This window comes from Rousettus aegyptiacus, unplaced genomic scaffold (genome assembly GCF_014176215.1).
Source record: "Rousettus aegyptiacus isolate mRouAeg1 unplaced genomic scaffold, mRouAeg1.p scaffold_m13_p_5, whole genome shotgun sequence".
Classification (NCBI taxonomy): domain Eukaryota; kingdom Metazoa; phylum Chordata; class Mammalia; order Chiroptera; family Pteropodidae; genus Rousettus; species Rousettus aegyptiacus.
In genome coordinates, this window is record NW_023416308.1 from 65,282,979 (window position 1) to 65,307,695 (window position 24,717).

A 24,717-nucleotide genomic window follows, 5' to 3' on the forward strand; every position below is an offset into this window, starting at 1 on the left:
CCCAACCCCACCCCGCCCCTGCCCCCGCCCCCGCCCTGATCGAGACCCCGCCCCTGTCAGGGCTCTGGTTTCCGGCCCTACGGTTATTTTAAGGCGCGCGTGGTCTCCGTCCCTGACTCCCCGCCAAGCTCCTTACTGCTTCTAGTCCCCTACCTCTCCTTCAAGCCCCTCCAGCATGGGTACCTGGCCCCGCTCGCTGCTCGCAGCCCTCCTGGTGCTCCTCTACACTGTCGGCTCTGCGCACTGTGACACACCTGCCAACTGCACCTACCCTGACCTGCTGGGCACATGGGTCTTCCAGGTTGGCCCCGGAGGTTCCCGGGCCGATATCAACTGCACGGTGATGGGTAAGCGGCAGGCGTACCAGGACTGTTTCCATTCCTGTGCCAAGCTGAGACTCCTTTCTTTCTGTCTCTGAGCCCCTTTCTTCGCAGCTCCCCTGCATGAAGCCGGGCCATCTTGGCTGGACTAGGGGCCCCTTGGGATGTCCTCTCCTACTCAAGGCTGCCAAGTTCAAATTGAGCTGCTGAGAAATTCTGACTTCAAACTTTCTCGGTTATCCCCGAGGCCTCAACACTTTTTTCAAGAACTCTCCCCCCGCCCCAATCCCTTAATTTTTGTTTTGTTTTTTGGTTGGTTTGATTTGGAAGAGAGTTTAGACTGCAATCTCAGATCTCCTCATCTGATCTGCAGGTTCCCCCCCCCCCCCCCCCCGTTAATTGTGTTGGTTAAAATGAGTTCAAAGACTTGAGGAAAAGTTTTCTTCTTTTGTTATGTGATTTAGACATAATTGCAGGGAGGTGTATAAAGGTTTTTTTCTGTTCTTTTAATAACTCTTTAGCCAATAATGATACTTGGAAATGCCAGAGCCAAGCAGAATGCCTGGCTCATGGAAGGCTTTCAGTAAATACTGTGTATGAACACACTGAGAGATTCCATATACTCTCAGGTACCGTGACTATTCCAAGGACAAAGAATTTAGCGGTGGGAGAAGGGAAAACACACAATCTTGGTCAAAAGAGACACTTCTGTTCTGCCCAAACCCTTACCACCCTGTGGCTTTCACAGAATGAGTGAAGCTCTCAGCTATAATGTCCCTTGTCAGCAAAACAGATTGCCAGGTCATTTGGTACTTAAACAGACCAATTCAACTGTCCAACTCCAGATGACTGTGTGGTATTGCATAATCCTGGGCATTACAACGATCTTCTCTTTTGAAAGTTAAACTTAGATGTCTGAAGCAGAAGGGAGATCAGGATTTACACTTTCCTGTCACACGCAGTCTCCTATTTCAGAGCATTAATCTGCAACATGGAAAAACTGTCTGAAGTGTGAAAATCTGCAGATGTACACAGCAGAACCCTTTTCAGGCAGCTTCTGTCTATAAACTGTACTTTTTACCTTAATAGAATATTTAAAGACACCCACGGGTCTGAACCTCCATCTTCTGAAAGCTTAATTTCTATCAGCACAAATTAGTTTTGTAGAACAGAAACATCAGAAGGATTCAGATTTTGAAGTTCTGAACTGTAGAGCCATTTTGGAGAAAGGTAGACTGTTTCTTATTTGAAGAGATCGTGTCCTTTGTCCTTCTGATTTGATAGCAAATCTTTTTATATTTCCACTTTTTGACTACTATTTTTTCTTCTCCCCATTTTTACCTATCATTTTCAACATTCCCCATTTTTCCTTTTCTTATGTGGATAATCTGCGAAGGCAGGGCCTGTACTTTTTGGAGTCTCTCTGCTTGCTGGTGTATCTCTAACTTTTGAGCCCTCAGAAAGAGGGTTGGCCTGAAACCCTCTGGGACTATACAGAGGGGGACAATGAGATGGGCACAGATATCTTCACAAGCCAGATTATTTTAAATCAAGTAACATAAAAGGAAAGCATCTTAAAAATAATGGAAATTGTAGAGGAAATTTTCTTTCTATTGAGGTTGAAATAATTTTACATTGTTGTGCACTTTCTTTTCTTTAGGACCACCTGAAAAAAAAGTAGTGGTGCACCTCCAGAAGATGGATACAGCGTATGATGACTTTGGCAATTCAGGCCATTTCACTATCATTTACAATCAAGGCTTTGAGGTTGTGTTGAATGACTACAAGTGGTTTGCCTTTTTTAAGGTTAGTTTCTTTGGAAAACTCACTCATATTTTCAATGATTTAGTAATAAGATTAATAAGAATAAAAAGACTATCAGCATCGATACCATTTTTCCTAAGAGAAATGGATGGTATCATTTTGCTAATTTATTTAAAATGATTTAGTAGATTAAAACAAACTGATTTATATTTGTATACATACATTCCATCTATGTTTAAACTTACATTGTGGTAAGTATGTCCACAATCTTAATTTTTTTATTATAACTTTATTTCTAAATGTTACTTTAACCATTAGGAAAGGTGTGTATTATAAATATTTTTGGACTTATTATACTTTTATGCTATCCTTATCATTGCTTGTTGGTTCTGAGAAGTTGATTTAAGTGACTCATTGAAGTAATATCATATACTAAATATATTAATGTGAGTAACTGACTAAAGTAAGACAAAGAGATAGCACAGGAGTTACTCTTTGAACTAATTAAAGTAATAGGTAGTCCAGCTAGATCAGCGTGTTTTATTCCCTCACTAGGGAAGAACTGTTGTCTGTTCTACATAATAACACATTGCTTCCAACTACAGACACACTCTTGGGTAAAATAGTTTAGCACAGATTGTAGTCAACCCTACATATCTTTCTGAAGTTGGAATTTTTCCTGTTGGCAGAATATTAAATGGTTTAAATAAATTAAATCTGTAAGCCTGAAACTAGCTGCTTTTTACTACAAATCGAGAGTAAATAAAGACAGACTTTTCGTGAGATAGAGTTTACAGCCTTTGGAACATCTGGTAAGAATTGGCCAATTCTAGGGATTCGTGGGAAAGTGGGAGAATGACTCAGTTAAAGATGATGAAAGACAAAGCACCAACAAAACACTTCCTTCTAAATTTACCATAATTTCTCTCCTGAGTTGTGATTTAATTACTAGGATATGATATTACATATAAGCCAACCTGATTTCTTGGAATAATAACTCCCCCAATTTTTTTTTTATTATGAGTACTCCTCTTTAGTATGAAAAAAAAAAAAAGAAAAGAAAATGAATACAGAGAAGAAAATGCTGTCTCCCCTCACCTGGATTGACTTGTCTGCTACTCATCTGGCAGAAGCTTTCTATCCAGGCTGGCTATTGAGGGCTAGCAGTCCATTTTATTAGTTGAAACCGATGTTTGACCAGTTGTTATATATTTTTAATATCGCCCCTGGATACTATATACTTTTTAAAATTATAACAGTATCTATATGAATTTTTAAAACAGTAAATCATGTGTGGTAAATGTAATTCAACCTCATTGTAATTCTTGGTTTGCATATTGATGAGCCTAGGGCTTTACAGCTTTACAGAACTCTTAAAGGTGCTCTGTCACAGCTCTTCAATATTTTTTGCCTTCAGGTTGAGAATTCTGTGGAATTAATGTACAAGAAAAGAGATGTTCAAGATAGATAATTGCATACATCCTCCCCCCTTCTTACCCTGCTTCCCCTCACCTTCTTTCCTTTTCTCTCCTCGCTGCCTCTCCCTCCCCTCCCCCTTTCTTGCTTTACATATCAATAGGCACTTAGTCCATATTCATATACAAAAAATAAAAATGAACGGATGCAGTGGAATTCAGTTGAGAAATAGGAAGTTGAATAAATTGCTTAAGTGCAGGATGAAGAGTCCTATATAAATAGATAAGCCAATAGTTTACCCATTTGGCTTAGAAAACTTCATTCTTTCTGTAAAACTGAAGATACTGGTGAGGAAACTTCTAAAGTCAGCATTAAAATTACTCTAGTCATAATCAGAAATTGACAAGGGTCAATTTCCCTCCAATAATATTTTTCAATCAGTTTGCTCTGAGCTTATAAAGGAGTCTAGAGCTGGTAGGACAAAGGGAACGGATGATGACTGAAGGAGGAGTCAAAACACTTCTTTGAATTTCTTTTTAAATTACACATAAGCAAATTCGATATTTTTCCATAGCCTCAGCACATGAGTAGCAGGTCAGTAGAAAACCACTTTTTTAATGCCAGGTAAGTGTGCTCAACCATAAGTAGGAAGATTCAGTATAGTTGATGTTGTAGGGCAGATCCTACCTAATCATGTGCTTCTCAATGGTATTCTCTCATTAGGAATAAAAATGGGAACAGTGTTCTAATGCTGATTTCAGTATTTTTTTTTTTTTTTTAAGTGCACATTCGACAGAACCATGATTTGGGCCATCTTTTCTTTTCCTGATGAAAAATCTACCCCTCTGACTAGTCAGTGGTTAGACCTTGCCGCAAAGTTCATAATTTCAATAAGCAGAATAGAATACACATAAGAAACATGGTTTTAAGGTTTCTCTTAACATAATCAAGTAGTTCCAGATAAACATATTTTGTAGAGTGATACAGTCCATATCCTTTTAGCAAATCCAACTGAAAGATATAGGGAACAGTTTTCCAAAATGTAAGAAAAGTAATAGAGTTGACTTTAGAAAATAGGAAAGTCAAAAGCTTTTGGTGATGCTCGTTAACATTGAGAGTTTGCTGGATTTCACCACAGCATCAAGGAATTTTCTGCAGTGGTATTGTGGAAACCATGCCGGGTGTGTAACTCAAGAAAAATACAAACCTATTTAACAAGTAAAGCACATGAGACTTTCCTATAGACTTAGAAGGTATCTTAAGTGAAAATAATTAATTTTTTTAATGAAGAATTGTCAATATCTAGTCAATATTTGTTGTTCAAGTATAAGTGTCTTATATAAATTAACAGCATAATTCACTGAGCCTACCACCATTATGGAAATATCTGGCAAATTTTTGCTATGTCAACTTGCTATCGGTATTCTCTACATTGTTATTCTACAGATCAATTGGATTTTCAGATCTCTCCATTGATTTATATCAGACCTTCCCATGTGTTTCCTTTTGACTTCTTCAGATATGCTTTCATCAGATTCTTTCTTACTGCCTTTTCTGCTAGAGTTTGCTAGGCAAGTGATACACGCAGGTATTCTGTTAGGCTCCTGCAGCTAGACAGAGCAGACAGCTTCCACATCCTTTACCCCGCATTCCAACTTTGCAGTAATTGTGATACCACTCCTATTGCTAGAAACTTCCTTCATTAAGTTTTTATTCAGGCCTCACTTGGAAGATGAGCATTTTTCATGACTTGAGGCTCTATGCCTTTTCCTCTTGGTTTTATCTGCTTGAAAAATTGAAAGTAAAGAGGGGATACTGTATATATTTTTTTGCATGTAACTTTAAGCTAGATAAAAGCTTGGAAGGAAGTTAATCTTGCAACTGAAAAGTTCATGCATAGTTTGCATTGGTCAGGAAATAGTAGGTAAATATTCTTAAAAGATACTTTTTTCTTCTCGGCTTTCTGCAGACATTCAGAACTGAACACTTTTGGGTTTACAAATTCAAATGCATTTAGGGCTTACTCAGGCAGGTACCTAAACTTTTGAAAGAATTTTAAGTAAAACATTGAGTAATTAGACCCATGGCACAATAGAAACTTTGTTAAAGGCCTTCATTTTCAATTTTCTTTTAAAACGGTATGCTGCTGGAAATAAAATGCAATACTGTCTACAGGCCAGTTTCTAAGACTATCATATTTTAATAGCATGCACTATTTGGTTATAGTTGGCACATTCCAATAAGTTTGTACCTTGAAAAGTACCTACAGATTAAAAACAGCCAACTTCTTGAAAATAACAACGTAACAAGACAAAACAACATAAAGGACATTTAATTATGGCTGACTTTATGCAATGGGTGGATAAGTGATAATTTTTTCTTCTTTATGCTTTTATATACTTTTTTCATTTATGATGAGTGTGTATAAAGCTCCTCTGTATACCATCCTCTCTACCAAATTGCCCAGACGAAGGAAGTCGTATGATACAAACTAAACTCCAAAGAATACCTCAGGTTGAATAGGCTTTCTAACCTTTTACTGTTTCTCATTTCACTTTCTCTAAGGCTGTAAAAGGAAGCAGTAGAGAAGGAACTTAGATTTTTTTGAAGAGTAAGCTATTCAAGGACTGAAGAAGATGTATAGAAGGGAAACTAGACTCATTGTGGCTGAAAAATTTATTTGGTGATAATCAAGCAAACTTCACTGATTTCTAATTGAGTTTTTGTTTGAGATCCACCAGTCTTAAAAGAACTGTAAGCTAAAAAATGCTACTGTAGTGTTTCCAAAGCGGTTGTTAGTCAAAACAGAAAAACTGGGGAGTCTTGGAATGTTTGGGAAATGGTTGGGAAATACATAAAAGAGGATTTGTTTGCCATTTTTATGCCAGTGACTTATAAGTTTCAAGCTTGTCACAGCCAGAAATGCTAATTGTGTTTCTACAGTCAAGGATTTGGGAATCTTATAACATTTTTTTGCTGTGCCTTCTGGGTTCATTTTTAAGATGTAAGAATTCAGGTTTTAGAACACTTCTTATTGGGATAGATGTACTTGTTTTAATGTAGATGAAATATACCAAGGTTAGGATTTTTCTTTAAACACCTTGGGATTTACTTCTAAGACTGTTTCAATTGAGGGACAGAATAATAAGTTTAGCACTTAATGCATGCTTAACTATGTGTTTTGTTTTCTTTCATGATGATGTTTAATCTCAACATAATGACTTAGTTTACCATTGTAAACTTTTCATAGGATGTCACTGATTTTATCAGTCAGTTGTTCATGCAACTGGGAACTGTGGGAATATATGCTTTGCCACATCAGAGGAACAACCTGGGTGAGCTCCATTGAAATATTTTTAACTTTGTTATTAAAAGCAAGCTTCCCTCCTCCTGGTGACTTATGCAAATTAATGTCTATTTATTCATCAGTGAGATGGAGAAGGAGACCGGAGAGATTATGGTTTTCTTGTAGATTTTTTGCTTGAGCCTGCTTATTTGCTATCTCTTACATGCCTACACTATTTGGTGTGAGTGATTTTTCACTTTAGCATGTCATTTTGTTTGCAAACATCAGTTAGCTCTCCCAGGTATGATGCTCACAACACAAGTAGACATCAACCCAGAAAGGTATAAAGACTCATTTAAGAAAAGGTTGCCTTAAGTTCAGTTCACACCCTTGAAGTAGCTATGCTGCCCGCCCCCCAAAAAACAGATTCATTAGGAAACCACATGAGGCCATGGCATTTCAAGTGTGCTTTCTAGTAGAGAAGGTGGCTCTTCCAGAGAAATTGATATACTTGTCAATCACCCCTATGAGATACTACCCATCTTTTTTTAAAAATGGCTTCTGCTCAACACATAAAATGTTGACTAGAAGAAGAGGATTTTTTCACTTTGCATTTCCTCATTCTTTCAGAATAGATGTTTAAATCATTGCTCTCACTGGATCCATAAATTTAGATGTCCAGAATTTTGATAGAAAGAAAGAGTGGTTAGAGAGTAAAGTAGATAGGGACTTAACCTTCCTTGCATTTTAACACAGCTTTTCCCCTTTTCCTTTCCTCCTTTACTTACTAAAAGTGAGATATGAAAAACAGAACTGGCTATAGCCTTACTAAAAGTGAGATATGAAAAACAGAACTGGCTATAGCCTTATCCTATATCAGCATTTGCCAAGCTGTTTAATGGACCAACAGTGGTTCACACCTTTGCCAGGTGGGATTGCTCATCAGGTGTACCATTTCATTTTGTTAAACTTTAGAGATCATTTCAGGCAGCTACTAGTAACAGGTCAAAGTGAAAATTAGAACTGAAACTAATAAGCTGCTGCTTCTGAATTATTTTCTGATAGTTGAGTAAGTGTAGATTGTGTTAAATCATTTCCTTTATTTCAGAACTTCTCAGCACCTTTATTATATGGTGATAGCTTAGGAGGAAGGTATAAGAGAAAACTTTCCCAAAATAAATCTACCATTTTTACCTTACAAAAAATAAAGTTTTCTCAGAATGCAGTTTATGCAATTCTGGCTTAAAACTCTCTTCCTCCTAATTATGGAAATGGAAACCAGTAGAAAAGAAAGTCCCTAGTATTCACCCTTAGATCAGATAGCCTCATACCTGGAAACAGGATCCAACAGCACCAAAACCTACATTTAGAATGTGTAAGGTATACATATTAATGGATCCAGTTGCTAGGTTAGCCTGTTTCTTAAGTACATTTCAAAATTATGTTAGCTTTATACCATGGCAATTAATTTCAGATGCATCTGCATGTGCTTCTTGAGCCTGTTGGCTGCATGCGCAATACATGTCGCTTAAGCATTCAGCTTTTGAGAATTGTGGCTTTTTGTGAATGTCTTAAATAGCATTAAAAAAAAAAAACAGCATCTCAAATACTAGTACTGATGCCATTTTTTTAATTTAAAAGAAATTAATATGATTAAACATTTTTAAGAGACAGTATGATCCTTATTACCTTATAACTTTAGTTTTTATTGTCTTGTAGTTATTAAATAGAGCATCTGTTGAAGGGCTCTTTTAAAACTACAGCCCAAAACAGGCTTTGGGGCTAAGAGGCAGAGCAGCATGCAGCACTGGACCTACCTACCTCTAACAGCTAGCAGAGGCCTGTGGCAGCGACAGTCCTTTCTGGAGTCTTTATGTGCATGCAAAACGCAGAGGAATTCTGGTGACCTACCTCCAAGGCAGCTGCCCTCCTGAGCTTTTCCGTGGAAAGCAGCCATCACCATTTTGGAATGTGAACAACCAGAGACTACGAGGAGAAATTAAAAATCTGGAAATCTTAGGCGCTTCACCATTCAGCCTTTGAATGCAAAGAACAATATGCAACACAAGTTTTTCTTTTTTTTTCTCTTTTAGATACTCTTCTATCGAAGTGATTTTCCCATACTGGCTGGGATTAGAATTTTGTGTTTAGTTTTGCTTACAGTGTAAATTTTATTCATAGTAAAATTATCTTCCTGAATGCCTTCTCTTTCTCTCATTACCTTGAGGAACCCCAACGCTTAATCGTAAGGAGAAAATAAGGCTTCAGGATACCTTGAGATGCACAGATATGTTGAGAAGATTGTCCTATGGAGGACATGTTTGGGGCAAAGGCTATCTGCTGAAGGCTATCTTTTTGCAGATCATAAGCCTGCTGTACCACTGGCCAGAAAGATGGTATGATTAACACATTTCTTATTTTGTTTTTGGGTAGGCGCTAGCCTTGTGTTAAAAACTTGAGATACTTTACCTTACTAAACTCTATAAAGAAAATATTACCAGCTTCTTTTTACAGGAAAGGATAATTAGTCTCATGTAGTGCTTATGTTCACACAGCTTAACTGTGAAATGATAAGGGCCAGTCTTTCAAGCCTAAAGACTTCCTTAGGGCTAAAGAGTGAAAGAAAAGCCATTTCACAAAGCAGTTTAGGTACTTGGAGTCACATTCTGGTGGATTTTCTGCTGAATCCTAGTCTATAAGCATCACGAGTGTTAGTTTAATAGAATAGGAAATGCACTGGATTTGCTCCTGTTGAAATTTTAGGAGAAGAATTCACTTGAAATTTAGGTTCCCTTACAAATGAGGCTACTCATTTTCTTTTCTAAGCCAGGGGCCTGTCATTCAAAACAAAAATTTACCTTCTTCCCTTTGTAATCCTCAAAATTTGGAAGGGAAACTTTGTAAATTTCAAATTAAGTATAATTTAAGTATCTTTGCCAAGTTAATTTCTCTTAATAGCACTATTGTTCACACTGATTGCTGTCAGTTAGCTCTTTCCTGCTAAACAATGACTAGTTTCCTCCTCAGTTGTTTAGAGCTGATTAATATCAGCCTTGGTAAACTGAAAATGTGGGGCTACACCTGATTCCTATTGTCTGGAAGGACTTCTGCATATCTGCTTGAACGGAGGAATCTTTTTCTCCAGATAGCAGGTTGTCATCTTTACTTTGTTGGTTCAGATAACTTTTTATACCATTTGAGGGGTACTGGCCTGGGAAGGTTATATTTTATAAAGATGAGGGAACAATACAGCTGACTACTCTCTGGATAGTTTCTTTCATCCTACCTCAGGACCTGATAACTCTATAACTCAGGTTCTCAATGCCACCTCTGTGAAACCCTCTCCAACTCCTTTAGTTGGAGAAATGCCACAATTTTTGTTCCCATTATGCTTTGCAGGTAGCTCTGCTCTGGTAGTACTAACTTTGGAATGGAATGGTTTGATAGCATGTTTTTGTCTTCTTCCAAAATGAAAAATTGATTTCCCTGTGTAGTTTCAGAACCTAAGGCACACAGAACTTTCTAGGTGCTTAAAAAATTAATCAGACTTCTTTTGTCTTTTCAAAGACTTTTCACTAGTCATACCAGCTTACAAATAATTTATTCCATAGAGTTCTAGAAACACAAATCATGAATGGTGCTATGTTTATATTTTTGCTTCTCTGATCTGAAAAATATCAGGTTACCTGCCTCTAGAGTTCTAAGAGGGTTGTATATTTTCATACTGATTTTTCAGTATATAAATACAGACAAAGCAACCAATAAGTATAAAAATGTATTATAAAATTTAAAATCACCTCTACTAAAGCGATTTTTGTTTTTTGTTTCTCTGGGTAACTTTGCATCTAAATGTTTTGATTATGGAAGAAGAGAAGACTTGGTGGGTACAGAATTGCAGATATGTATGTTGGAAGGCATCATAGTATAATACTGAATACTGCTTAGCATTCTCTGTTGTAATTGCCTATTTGTCTTCTCTGGCTTTCAAACCCCATGAGGGCAAGGATCAACTCTGTATTACTGACCACTTTATTCCCTATGTATAGCACAATATGTGATAAATAATAAGCCTTCAATAAATCTGTAAAAGAAAGAAAATTGAATAATATATTATTGTGTTGTCCTGTTGTTTTATTGACACATTTCTAAAAGTATTGTTACTTTTGAGAGCCTGCGGTAGATTCCCAGGCCATATTTGTAGAATGACGTCTTAGAGAACAGATGAACTTTGTAAATTTTATTCTGTTTTTTTATGTTTTATGTTTTATATGAGACTGTAGAAGTCAAGATGGAGCTCAAAATTAAAAAGAGCAAATTTTCAGTATTATTAAAAACTAAATTAGCTGACAAGGGAAATAGTGAGCTCATGACTGCAGTGGCTCCCCGAAGCCTGAAGAATCAGCTAGCCTGTAATGCTGTTGGTTATGCCTCATCCCTATGAAGTACAGCGACAAGCACCAGTTAAAGGATAGATTAGGTGAACTCCTAAGAATTCTTCCAGCCATACAGTTTCAAGAGTTTATGAGTGAGGGATGTAAAGTCCAATATAGGGAATATAGTCAATAATATTGTAATAACTATGTATGATGTCAGATGGATACTAAACTTCTTGAGGCCATCACTTTGAAAGTTATGTAAGTGTCTAATCACTAAGTTGTACACCTGAAACTAATATATATTGTACATCAACTATAATTTAAAAAATTTAAAAAAAATTTACGAGCAAGTAAGTAATGAATGAGCCAAGGGACTTTGGCTACTTTGCTCATTGGTAAATCACTATTTTCTTAACTAGTTCAGGAACATATATTTTGGTTATAACTGAATGTTTTTTCAACACTGGAAATAAATTTATGACCCTCCATTTTTAGATGTAAATCTAGCTATCAATTCCTTCAGTAAGTGCTAGAAGTTATTTGGTTGCAACCACCGTGACAGTTTCCTGGAAGTTTTGCAATTTATTAAAATTCAACTTTTCAAGTAAATGGTTAAATCTATTTGGTAGGCAGAAAAGTAGACCAAATCTTAAAACTGACATAGGGAAGTTTGTTTCTTCCTGAAGAAAGATGTGGTACTCCTAGGTAGGTTTGGAAGAATTTAGTAAAATTAGTAAATTAAAAAAAAATTTAGTGAAATGAGCCTTATTCTCTTGTATTGCCATATAATAGCTTTATTCACACTCCAGACCTGACAGCAAATGAAAATGGTTAATTAGTACTTATATGGATATATACAGTGAACCAAAGGCAAAAAGTTGAATAAACATTCTTTGTTCTTCAGTATTTCTGGAATATAATATCTCTAAAGATGCGGTTTATCATTAAATCAGTCTATCGTGAATGGTGTTCTTTTCTGAAATGGTGAAATGGTCTTTTTGGAATAGACCTAGATGTCCAAATGTTTTATTATGTATTCCATAGTATGTATAGATATATTTAAAAATTATATACATGCACTCAATATGTTTTCTATCATAATAATATCCTTTGAAAACAATATACAAGTATGCTTCTTCATAATTGCCAAAAGCAGTGTAAGAGTCTCTGTTATGGATAATCTTCATTAATGCATATTTTCAAAATTTGTAAATAGAATTTTCTAATTAAAATCCTTTAAAATAAAGAATTTTAGTAGTTTTGACCCATTTTGTTAAAAGTATGGAAGTCACAGGTTTAGTAGAGTTTAGAAGAACTGCTGTTTAGTGTTGGTGACAGTGGCAACTCTAATAGGCAAATTTGAACTGAAACATTTGCTTTGTTGATAAATAAGATTAAAAATGAATACTACAGCGATGGAACCATTTCAAAGCATTTGTTTCCAAAACCTTCTTACTTTTTAACGTGGCTGACAGAACTCATAGAAGGAATGGGGTAAACGTAAGCTTTGTCATTTTCTTTTGTTTGCTTCTGTTTACATCGGTAGTATCTGCAAATCCTGGTTTCTTTGCAGGTATTATTTTAAGCTACTTGTTTGTTTTGTGGGGGTTAACAGAAATCAGTAAGTACACAAATAAATTTAAGCAGGCACATATAAAAGGGAATATGCTGTGTCGTAACCATCTCATAGGTAGCACAATGTACCTGACAGGTGAACATCTGATATTAGAACTGAGTAGAGCTATCAATGTTGCTTTGCATATTAAATAATAATGGAAGTTGGATTTCAGTTTTCTTTCAATATTAGAAATAAAAATAGAAATAGTATTTTCTAATATTTCAATGAATCATCTTTTCATCTCATTTTGGATCTCATTTAAAATCACTATTTGACAGGGTAGGACCCAAATGAACTGCTCGGTTGGCAGTTGGGGCTAGAGTATGAGTTATTTGATGTCTTGGCTAAAGTCTTAAACAGTTTTATATCCTCCATGGTAACAAATGATAGTGTTTATATTGTTACTTGTTTAGATTTTATAAATTTTTTAACTGTTTAAACTTCACTGTCATCTTTATCCTTTATAGGAATCCAGTGAAGTAGGCATCATTCCCATTATCTGATGAAGTAATTGAGATACCCTAATTGTGACTTGCTCAAAGTTATGTGAATAAGCAGCAAAACAAGAATTTAAAGGGCAAAGTCCTTTTTACTAGACTTCCTTTGTCTCACAGCCAGTGTATTTCATAAAGTAAGTATCTACATATTTGCTAGGTATATTATTGATCAGGAAAACAGTCGAACAAGGTGTAAATGATTTTTCTCCCCTCTATGCAGTTAAGAAAGAGATCAGGGTAAATAACTTAAGTTCTGAAAATGTCCCAACCTGTTCTTTTTCAGTTGGTTAATATTACTAGGTAGATCTAATTGGATAGTTGATAAAATGAGTAGAAAATTAAAGAAGGGGGCAGCTGGGTTGTGAGTGCTTTGTAATTCAGAGAATGGTAATTTCAAAGAAGCAGTTGGATGGTTATTGAATTCTAGTAGTTTTATAAACTTAAGCTCTTGGCCTTGGAGGTTCTTCAGATTTTATGAATTTATTTGCTGCAACAGAAATTGGCATAAATGAATAGAAATTTAAATCATCCCATCTGTGCAAGGCACTATTCAGAGACTAATGTTTATATAAAAGAATAAAGCCCTTAGGGGAAAAAAAAATTGGCTACATTTCAGTCTGGATAGTGTAGCCAAGACTTCAGCTTCTTAATTGGTAATAATGTCAAAAATCACATAAAGAATATTTTGTAATAGTAGGAAAAATGACAGATACCCTGAGAACGTTCAGATAAGAAGATAACAGGGGCACAGTGTGTGGTCCTCTTAAATTAAGATACTAAGCGTTTGGCTTCTGAAGTGGTAAATGCCTCTTTTCTCTGAAACTGAAGCTATCTTGCACAGTGGTGTTACAGTCCTGTCCTACCTTTTATAAAGTAATTTCAAGTTCTGACAAAGACCAAATTTCTTTAGATCGGGTAAAGTACAGAATAATGTAAAATAAAAATTTTTAATGGAAAATAACTATCAATTTAATGTTTCAGAAATGGTACACAAATGAATAATTTCTGTAGTACATTTGTTTGAGTTAAAACAACAGAAACAGTTGTAGTTTTTTAAGGATTATTTAGGATTACTTAGATATAGAAATACTCCTAGTATATAAATAAAGTGTGTCCAAATTAAGAATTATTTACCTGGCTTTATCAATATTAAATGGGAAATCCACAGATGTAAGGCCTGTGCAGTTAGGAAGCTTGAAGGGATATTTCGGAACTTCTAAATCAACCTAAATTTACTCATAGGGAAACTGAGATTCAGAGAGGAAGGTTGATATTTCTGAAGTAATGCTATGAGTCAGAGTTTGCTGTCTGATACCTGATACCATGGCAGCACCACACTTCTATTTTAAACTTTGTGTATCTTCTGAATTTCTGTGTTATTGTTGAAATAGGACTTGCCGTTTGTTATTATTTTCTATTATTCATTTATTTAGTCCATCATTCGATAACTGCTTCCTAGTGCCAGATAGTTTCCTAGTTGTTGAATAAACAAAAATCCTGTTCTCACAGTGCTTATTTTTGTGTGTGTAGAAAGAACAACATCATAGGCTGCTGTGAAAATTACATGAGTTCGTGTATATAAAACACAGCCTATGCGGTGGAGTCTATTATCAGCATCCTGATTTTACAGATGAGGAAACCGAAAGTACAGAGAGGATATATAACTTGCTAACTTGCTCAGGATCACACAGCCAGTAAGTGGCAAAGCTGGATTGCTATAGGCAGTCAAGTCTGAGGACATGTCCTCTGCTCTGCATCAAAAACTCTTGGCAAAATGGCGGCCCCTGAACGGCCTTGGGCAACAATTTGGACCTCACTTTTGAGAGTCCGTTAATCTTGTCCAACTTTTTAAAGGAGAGAATGGATAAAGCAATGAACCTATATTTGAATTCTTTCTTCTACATTTAACTTTGCAAAGCCATTTCTTTCTTTCTTTTTTTTTTTTATGAGAATAATTTCTATTATCCCATTGTGAGACTCAAATGGTAGAGATGGAAACCCTTTGCAAATTGGATTTTAAGCCTTTGCTGCATGAATTCTTGGTATCTCTTCTCAGTATTTTGGGCAGTTGACCTATATGCTTACTTCTCTAGCTCATTAGGAGAAGGCAAAGTGTATGGAGAAGTAGTGCAAGGTACTGGGAAGAATGCTTGGTTCTAGGAGTCCTTGATAGTGAATTCTAGTTAGACTTCCTCCTTTAGCTACTTTTTGGTAACCTGAGACTAAATCATCTATGTTCTCAACCTCTAAGATTTATAGAGGTAATCTGTAAAATGTTTATAAAGCATGAAGTACTAGGTAAATGTTAAGGCTCAGTAGTTCTGTCATACTGGTAAAGAGGGGGAATAGAGAGCCCTCGAAAAAGTGGGAATGATAAGGGACTGCAGCAAAATCATGCATGCTCCCGTTAATTTTCCCCCTCCTCTCAAAATAACAAGCCTGCCTTCCCCTTGTAGGGGAAGTTTGTTTAGTGTTTTCCATTGTGCTTATCACTATGACTCATTTGTGCCAATTAACAAAACCACACTGATGAGAAATGTGGGGCCCATGTCTTCTACTTTGAATGTCCCTACCTCTTTGGGTACATAGTTAAAGTCATTTTATTTGTGACCTAAATTTATTCTTAAATGGTTAGCTTGCTGAAACATGATGTCATAATGAATTATTTACATGTTTATTTGCTTTATTGAATTCTGAACTTCTTAAGAGCTAGGGCCACATCAATATATATGTACGTGCATACCTAGTACTTTGCACAATGCCTGAGAAATACTATGTGACCAATAAATATTTGATAAATAAATGAAAGAGCTTAGCAAAATACAAAATAGGTTATGTAAATAATGACTTTTTTCAGGAAGCGTAGTAATACCAGACAGATCAAAGTTGGTGACCTCTAGTAACACCTGGACCATCCCTCACAGATGTTCTTTTCTAGAACTTTACAGGCTATGAGTCCCATTCTTAGGAAATAAGAGTATTTTTTAAAGTAATTAGTTTAAAAAAATTTTATATAATAATCTTCATTTGGTAAATGACCAAGAAAATCCCACCCAGAGACCCATTTCATCTTTCATTTCCATTTTTTTCAAAACCATAGTTTATAAAAAATTTATATATTTGCATTCAACTTAAATACTATCTTGTATTTTTTTTCCTCTCGATATATCATAAGTATTCTCTTTTTAGTTATCTATGAAAGGGTTGGCAAACTTTTTCTTAAAGGACCCGATAATAAATGTTTTAGAAGTTGTACCACAGCTTCTTTATCCAGTCATCTATTGTAGGACACTTTGTTTGCTTCTATGTCCTGGCCACTGTGAATAATGCTACTATGTGGACCTTAGTGGTTTCTGTGGCAGCTGCTCAATTCTGCTACTATAGCACAAAAGTAGCCATGGACCGTATATAAACATGTGGTCTGGCTGTGTTCCAATAACACTATTATTTCTAAAAGCAGGCAGCTCCCCCAGCTTTAGCGTGTTCACCTCTCTCCTATAGAACTCATATTTATCATTTAAAACGTTATATAATAGTCCTTTGAATTATTAATTTAATCATTTTTATAATTGAACATTTGGGCCATTCTTTTGTTCTTGTGTTTGTTTTTAACTTTTCTGTTATACTGCAATGAATGTTTTCTGTTTAGCTTTTTTTTTTCATTTATGCGTATTTGATGATTTCAAGAACTCTTGAAGCCTGTCAGACTGCTTTCTAAAACAGTAGTGATAAGGGGAGCATTGACTTAGCCACACCTGGCCTGTTTGACTGGTAAGTGACAGGGGAGAAGCGAACATGATCTAGAGCCTGTGCCAAAGAGAAATCCTGATTAGAACTCTGAGGGGTATAGGTTGCATCATACGAGGTTACTAATATTAGACTGCTTTTGATCTATAAAATCTATAAAAATTGTAGTTTCCTGTAGTTTCCTGTAGTTGCAGTTTCAGCATAATAAACATAAATGTTATTAACCTTTGCTTACAACACACCCTGTAACATTGTAGCTTGATTATATCGTAGGCCTTTATTTCAGTGTTCTTCATCCTGAGTTGGGCCTTTAGCAGGGATGTGAGGAGTGGCGAGCTGAGCTCCTGTTAGGGACAGTATCCTCAGCCAGAGGCAAATAGATGGGCTTCAGGTTATCTAGAACCACCAGGATAGAAGCAAAACGTGCCTATAAGTAGACCATTGCAACTTATCTTGTGCTATATATAAATCCACCTCTTTTGGATTATAAGACCATGCATTCATTTTTAACTCTATCACTAAAAATAATTTGAATTCAGAGTTAGTTAGATGTAATGAGGTAATTTTATCTTTAATTGTGCATTAGCCCTTTCAATACCTCTAAACTTGAGATTTGCAAACTCTCGGCTTGTTTTTATAAATACGGCTTTATTGGAACACTGTCTAGTTCATTTATTTGTTCATTTCCTCTGCACCTTTTATATCACATGGCTGAGTCAACTGGTTGTGACAGAAGCCTTGCAGCCTGCAAGCCGTAAAATGTTTACTATCTTGGCCCTTAAAAAAGAGATATGCCAACCCCTGCAGATAGTAAAGTAGTATTCCTTAAATTAGATAAGAAGTCTTCAAACTATAGCTTATAGTCCAAAACCAACCTACTGCATACTTTTGTCAAGAAAAGTATTGAAACACAACTGACTATGGTACTGATTTGACTGCTTTTGTGCTTTTGTTCCTAATATTAAATTCAGTCAGTGCCTAAAATTGTACCCACATCCCTCCTCATGGAAATTTAGCATGAAATTTTCTTAATTCCTCTTATATCCTGTGTTCCCATTCTAGATTATGTGTCCCTCCTCCAAGAGAGGCGGCTCTTCAGCCAAAGTCTCTCTGAGTTCAAATCCTGGATCTGTCACTTAATGATTAACATTGAAATAAGACAAACGGCCATATTAGTGAAATATAGTAGAGAGAATATTTAATAATCAGGTTATTTTAGCTCCCCTATGATCACAATAACCTAATAAATGGAAAATTGACAGAAGAGAGGATTCTTTTTAGTCATATGTGAAATTTTCATCACTTATTCTTGTGTTTTACTGGAGTGAATCTTCTCTGAGCAGAATTTCATTTCTGTCACGTAACAGCTCTGTTACCCTCGGTAGGAGCTACATATCCTCTCTGAGCTGAGCTTCTACTTTCTCACTGGCAAAATAGGGTTATTGGTGCGCCTGCCTCCTCATAGGCTTATTGTGAAGATTAAATGAGGTAACTTGTATAAAATGCCTGGTATGTGGCAGATGCTATAAAAATGTTAATTTCTTTCTCTTCCTTTCGTAGTCAGAAATGTTTTGTTATAAATTTTGTTTGGTGACTAACAACACTAATTAGACAAACATTTATTTCTCCTCCTTTTCTAGGATATTTTCTCAGAATGTAACCTCTCAGAGTGAAGTTTTTACTTTTGTTGGTAGAGGCAAATCCCTAAGGTATAATGAAAAAATGATGTCTTTACTGTGAATGCGGCCTGAGAAATGGACCCGAGAGTTGACTATAGATTCATCTGGCCTTTTCTTCCCTTATTTGATTGCAGTATAAAGAAGAGGGCGGCAAGGTGACCAGTTACTGCCATGAGACGATGGTTGGGTGGGTGCATGACGTGCTGGGCCGGAACTGGGCTTGTTTCACTGGAAGGAAGGACACTACCTCCGAGAATGTGAAGACAGCACCCCTTCAGGGGCTCCATGACAAGTGAGTTGTCACAAATGAAAGATGTGTTTAGTTTTGGTTTATAGTATGTGTATGTGTACGTTAATTCTTGGAAATTTTTGAGTACATAAAATTTATTTGACTTGGAAACATAATCCATGTTATATAAAACTTTACTGGAAAAATATGTTGACTGATGTAATTGAGAGAAGCAGCTCTTTTTTCAAAGCACTCTAAAAAGTGGCTTTAAAGAAAATTTATGTTAAGAACTATAGAGCTGCAATGACTAATAAAGAAAAATAATTTTATTATTGCCATGTAAACTATATTGCATAATACTTGTAGATACATATATTTATGTTGTAACAAGTGTAGGTGATACTAATTGGAACATAAATTTTAAACAAGGCAATAAATAACAAATTAAAATTCTTAGTATTTATGTAGTATATTTCCTTTGCTAAGGCTGTCATACATACAGAGTAGCTCAGACTGAATGGCTTAAACAGCAGAAATTTATTTTCCCACGGTTCTGCAAGCTAAAAGCCTTAAGATCAAGGTGTTGGCAGGTTTGGTTTCTTCTGAGACCACTCTCATTGGCTTGCAAGTGGCCACCTTCTCTCTGTGTCCTCATGTGGTTATTCCTCTGTCTCAGTCCTCATCTCCTCTTTTTAAAAGAACACTAGTCATATTGGATTGGGGCCCACCCAAATGACCTCTTTTTACCTTAATTTTTTTTAAGGGCTGTATTTCCAAATACTGTCCCATGCTGAGGTACCGGAAGTTAAGACTTCAACATAAGAACTTTGAGAGATCACAAGTCAGCCTCTAACATGAAGTTCATGTTTTTGTTAAGTTAAGTGCTCTTTAGGTAACTGAACCACACACACAAGATTTCAGACTTTTATTAATTTGGGAAGGAAAAGAAAAACAACTATTATCGGTAATAACTTTTTATGAAAGTGTACTTGAACAGTTCATCTAGAGCCAGGTCACACTGTTGGGGAATGACTGCAGCAGAGAGGTGGGGGACATGAGTTCAAAGAGGAGGAACTTTTCTTGGAAAAAGCTGACCTAAATCTGACTAATTCACCCTCCCCTCCCCCATTTTGAATTTAGCTTTTAAATTGCTTTGCTCAGCTCAATCCTTGAGCAACACATTTCCTAAGAAGCCATTCACTTTTTACCCTACCATTTGGAATGTGCTTTGTACTCTTTTGAGATTGCAAACATTGTCTCCTTTAAGGAAGAAGCTGTTTACTGAAGTGCTCAGAACCCATAAAAGGAGCATTTGGGACAAAATTACCCTCAAGATCTCTTTCCGCTCTTAGTGATCTTTTAAACCATAGCAAGGTACATTATTTTTAATCTCCTTGGATCTTAAACATAGTTTTTAAGATTTACATTGTCACTTTGGTAATGCACATAGCCTATGATGTTTTGCTAGATGTTACAATACAGCCAGAGAAGTAGGGCTGGTTACTGCTTCTCAAATACTTGAAGTCCATGAAATAGTGAGACTCACCAGTGGAAAATATTTCAAGACATACATTTACAATTTAAAATTTACTTTTGAGTTTAAAGAAACAAGCAACTGTAACTTGTTTTTGTTGTGTTTGTGTGAGAAATACGACATAGGCAGTTGTATAATCTCTTTGGTGAAGGTACCTCTCTGGTTTCACACTTTGCAAAAGTAGGGAAGAACTTTGATAAAAACATGAAAACATCAGCATGGTTGCACTTTTTTATTCTTTCCAGTGCTTCCGGTTTCTTCGATTGTATTAAAGTGCTCTTTCTATGAACATATAAATTAAAAGAGAAAGAAAATTTCACAGTATGCCTAAGATGTTACTTAGGTCAGATATATCTTGCTTTGCATAACTGAATGTTAATGGAAGTCTTAGATAGTGAATCACACGTAAGCCACAAAATCTTTTGTTAGTAGAAATAATATGGTAAGTTCTGTAATTTCTAGCACCTGGCACATAGGTATGATACATGTTTGAATTAAATAAATAATCAATGCCCCTGATTTTTTTGGCTTTGTAAACATGCTCTGTGTGTGTTAGATTTATTTACATCTGCATCAAAGCATTTGGCATCAAGTAAACTAGTGCTTCTTAAATTTTAATGTTATTGTGAATCACCAAGGGATCTTGTTAAAATGCAGATTCTGATTCAGATGGTCTGGGTTGGATACTTAGAATCTGCATTTCTAACAAGCATCCAGGTGCTGCTGCTGTTGCTGCTAACTAGTTCAAAAACCAAATTTGAGTAACAAGGATATAAACCAAATGTTCATATGGAAACTTTTTTTTTTGTATAATGTGGTTATAATGCTTGCCATGCTATATATATACATTATATACAGTTTGTGCTGTCCTCTACTTTATTTTTTTTATTATTTCAAAGTTATAAGGATCCATTGTGGAAATTGTAGGAGGGGTGGGGAAAGGTGGCACTCCTGTGTCCCCCAGAGATAACCATGGTTGGCATTTTAAAAATATACTCATAGTATAAATATATATACTTTCACAAAAAATGGTAAATTCTCTATAAATTTCTTTGACATTCTGATTTTTAGTTTAATATAGTGTGGACACCCTAAATATTCTTTTAGACATTTTTACTGAATAACCCATATAGAAAATTTAGTACCATTATTTATTCAATCTCTTATCTGAGAACATTTGTTTAGGTTGTTTATAATCTATCACCAGTATGAAAGTGTTTCATTGAACATCTTTATACATACATCTTAGTTAACTTGAAGTTTTATTTTCATAGAAGACATTCCAATTCCAGGCTATCGATATAGATATAGATATAGATATAGATATAGATATAGATATAGATATAGATATAGATAAATACACAGACACACACACACACACACACATGCACGCATCTCCTCAGGCAAAACTGAAAGGTGACTTTTGGACTCATAGGTTGTCTCTTTATATGCGAACCAAACCCAGATCAGTTTTGGTGCCCAAAAAAACAGCCGTGCTTAACAAAAGGTGTCAATACAAACTGCACTGTAAACAATGGTTTGTTTAAACTATGAGGAGCAAGGAAGAGAAGATATTTTGAAAGCCCGTTGACTTTAGAGCCAAATTAAGGGGATTTTTCAGATCAAAAATCAGTTACCACTTATCGTTAGAGTGTCTGATGCAGTTCCTCCTGGCTCCCAAGGATTTCTAAGCTGGGTTAACGGGGTTGTGTTCTGCATGGCTCACTACAAAATAACTTGAATCCAATGAGATTTTATTACATTAGAGTTAAGGATAGTTCAGGGATCTTTAGTATTTTTATTTTTGTTGTCTAAAACTGGATTTTATTTTATCTTATAATTTCAGTTTATCTAAATTTTGTTTTCTGTATTTATGATGTTTAACTGTCCCATTGACTGGAAATTCAGCATTGTATGTCTCACTCTATACTGTGGTGCATTTAACTTATGAATTTCTTATACTAAAAAAATGTAGAATAAAGACTATTTTGATAATTTGATCATTGTGCTGAAGTTACATTACAAAAAAAAAAATAAAAAAGCCTTCCTGAAAGATTATACCACCTTCCATTTAGGCCCAGAGTATTAGAATGTCTGTTTTAATGAAGTCTGATTATTTCAGTGAAGAATATATCTGAAACTATCTTATTTTTGTTCAGGTATTCTCATAGGCCCTACAAATATAATCATGACTTTGTGAAAGCTATCAATGCCGCTCAGAAGTCTTGGACTGCAACCACGTACATGGAATATGAGACTCTTACCCTGAGAGAGATGATTAGGAGAAGTGGTGGCCATAGCAGGAGAGTCCCCAGGTAATAAAACACACGTCTTTATCACTAATAAAGATGTTTACGTTGAATACCATCCTCTTTCCAACTAGCTCTCTCTGGGTTGCTCACCATTTTATTGGTCAACTTAAACTTTTTCTCTTACCTGTTTTCCAACCATTTCCCTCTCCTGTTTACATATACTCTACTCTCCAAGTCGGATTTCTGGGTTTTGCTTTCACACCATCTGCCGCTTCCATGATTCCCCTCCATTTTCTACCCTGGCTTAGGGCTTTGTCATCTCTTTCCTGCCTAATGGAGCTGCCTCCTGCTCCTGTCTCTTTGGTCTCTTTCCTCCGTCTCCATTCTTACCCATTCTATAAAGTACTTCAGTACCTTTCTGTGCTTAGCTATGATTATGTGACTACTTATTTTCTAATAAATAAACTAAACTTAGTAACCAAAACCATCTAAATTGGACAGTAAATATATATAGTACCCTGACTTGCTTTTAAAGAATATTATACAATTGCTAGAAACTTTTCTTTCATGACCTCCATTCATACTACTCCCTTTGCCTCAAATAACCCTCAACTTGACAATAACTGTCAAATTTACCACTTGTAAAAATCTTAAAATTTTCTCTTTGTTTGAAGGTCCAGCAAAAAACCATTCCTTGTAATCCATATACCTCTTTTAACTTCAGCTATAAGTGGCATTTCCCATCTTTAGCTTATATACCCCATGGTATTACTTTGGGAAATTAGGTCATAATACTTTGAATTTATATAGTCAAGAATTCAGTAGATTTTTTTTCATTCTTTCAAAACTATAGCTGGATCTGTCAGAGTATATAGTCCCTTAACATTTATTTGTTAAATAGCCAGCAATGTTCCTATGATGCCATATCTCACTTCAGAAGAAACTGACATAACTAAAGGACAGGGAACTGGAAACAAGTAGAGTTAATGGGAGTCAGTAAATTGTGTCGGTTCTTCTCCCTTAGTATATCAAAACATTTTTCAAATTTCAGGAAATGCAATGATTATTTCCTTAATACGCTTAAAGTCCTTGGTTCAAATTTTAATGTTTGAACAAGCCACGGATTGATTAATTGTTAACTAAAATGCATTTCTAACTTTTCATCTATAGACTAATAATCCTAAGGCTCTGGCATTTTTCCACTATGAGGCTCATTTGGATCTCCCTGTCTCAGTTGGATAGGGAGATTTTTCCCATCCAACGGAGAGCATTCTCTCATAATTCTGCCCGTTTATCAAAATAACCTTATACAATATTTCTCAATGTGTATTCTAAGGAATTTTTAGTCCATAAGATGCTCTGGTTAATCTAAATTGAAAAATGGAGCATGTCACATTCCTTCTCAGATTCATTAGAGCGAAGGAATCATATACTGTGTCCGTGTGAGACAGGAAGTTGTTAACCTGTTCAATGAAAAGTCAGAAGAGGTGTTGTCAACATTTGAGCCTTGGGAGACTGGAGCACCTGCCTGAAAGACGTGAGCCTCAGATACAACTTCTTTGCCATGTGCCATGCGCCATGTATCTGTGGAACTCTTTTGTACTTGACTCTTCCCCCTTCCACCCAAGCAACTTTGCTTTTGTGAAGGGCTGGCTACTTTATGAAGGGCTACTTTTAAGGCTGATATAAAGAGAGAGAATTGAGTGAAGTGGGATATACTAAAATAGACATTGTAGTCTAGCTCCCTAGTTTTCAGTAGCATTTTGTATATAAATTAGTTCTGTTTTAAGAATCTAGTGACATAACAGAAACACTCAGAGATTCTTAACATGAAGTTTGAGGTATTTGTGAAACTACTGAAGTTATAGAAAAATGTATTGTTTAGGGGCATCTGAGTCCAAAGTTTTTACTAGATTCTTAAAAAATCTGGACCCAAATGATTGAGAGCCAATGGTGTATACTGTACCTATAATGTTATTAATTCTCACTTCTCCATCTC

General features: G+C 35.7%; 1 protein-coding gene across 4 annotated transcripts in view; it reads left to right on the forward strand.

The window, feature by feature from the left end:
• Positions 1 to 80: 80 nt before the first annotated feature.
• The window catches only part of CTSC (cathepsin C), a 36,868-nt gene continuing 12,231 nt past the window's right edge, over positions 81 to 24,717 (forward strand). The window contains exons 1-4 of one of the 4 annotated variants that reach the window (XM_036220872.1): positions 81 to 347; positions 1,981 to 2,126; positions 6,751 to 6,835; positions 13,248 to 13,411. In XM_036220872.1, the coding sequence (XP_036076765.1) occupies positions 176 to 347; positions 1,981 to 2,126; positions 6,751 to 6,835; positions 13,248 to 13,258 (414 nt within the window). In that variant the 5' untranslated portion in view covers positions 81 to 175 and the 3' untranslated portion in view covers positions 13,259 to 13,411. The other 3 variants (XM_016153164.2, XM_016153162.2, XM_016153163.2) reach the window with 3 other exon arrangements.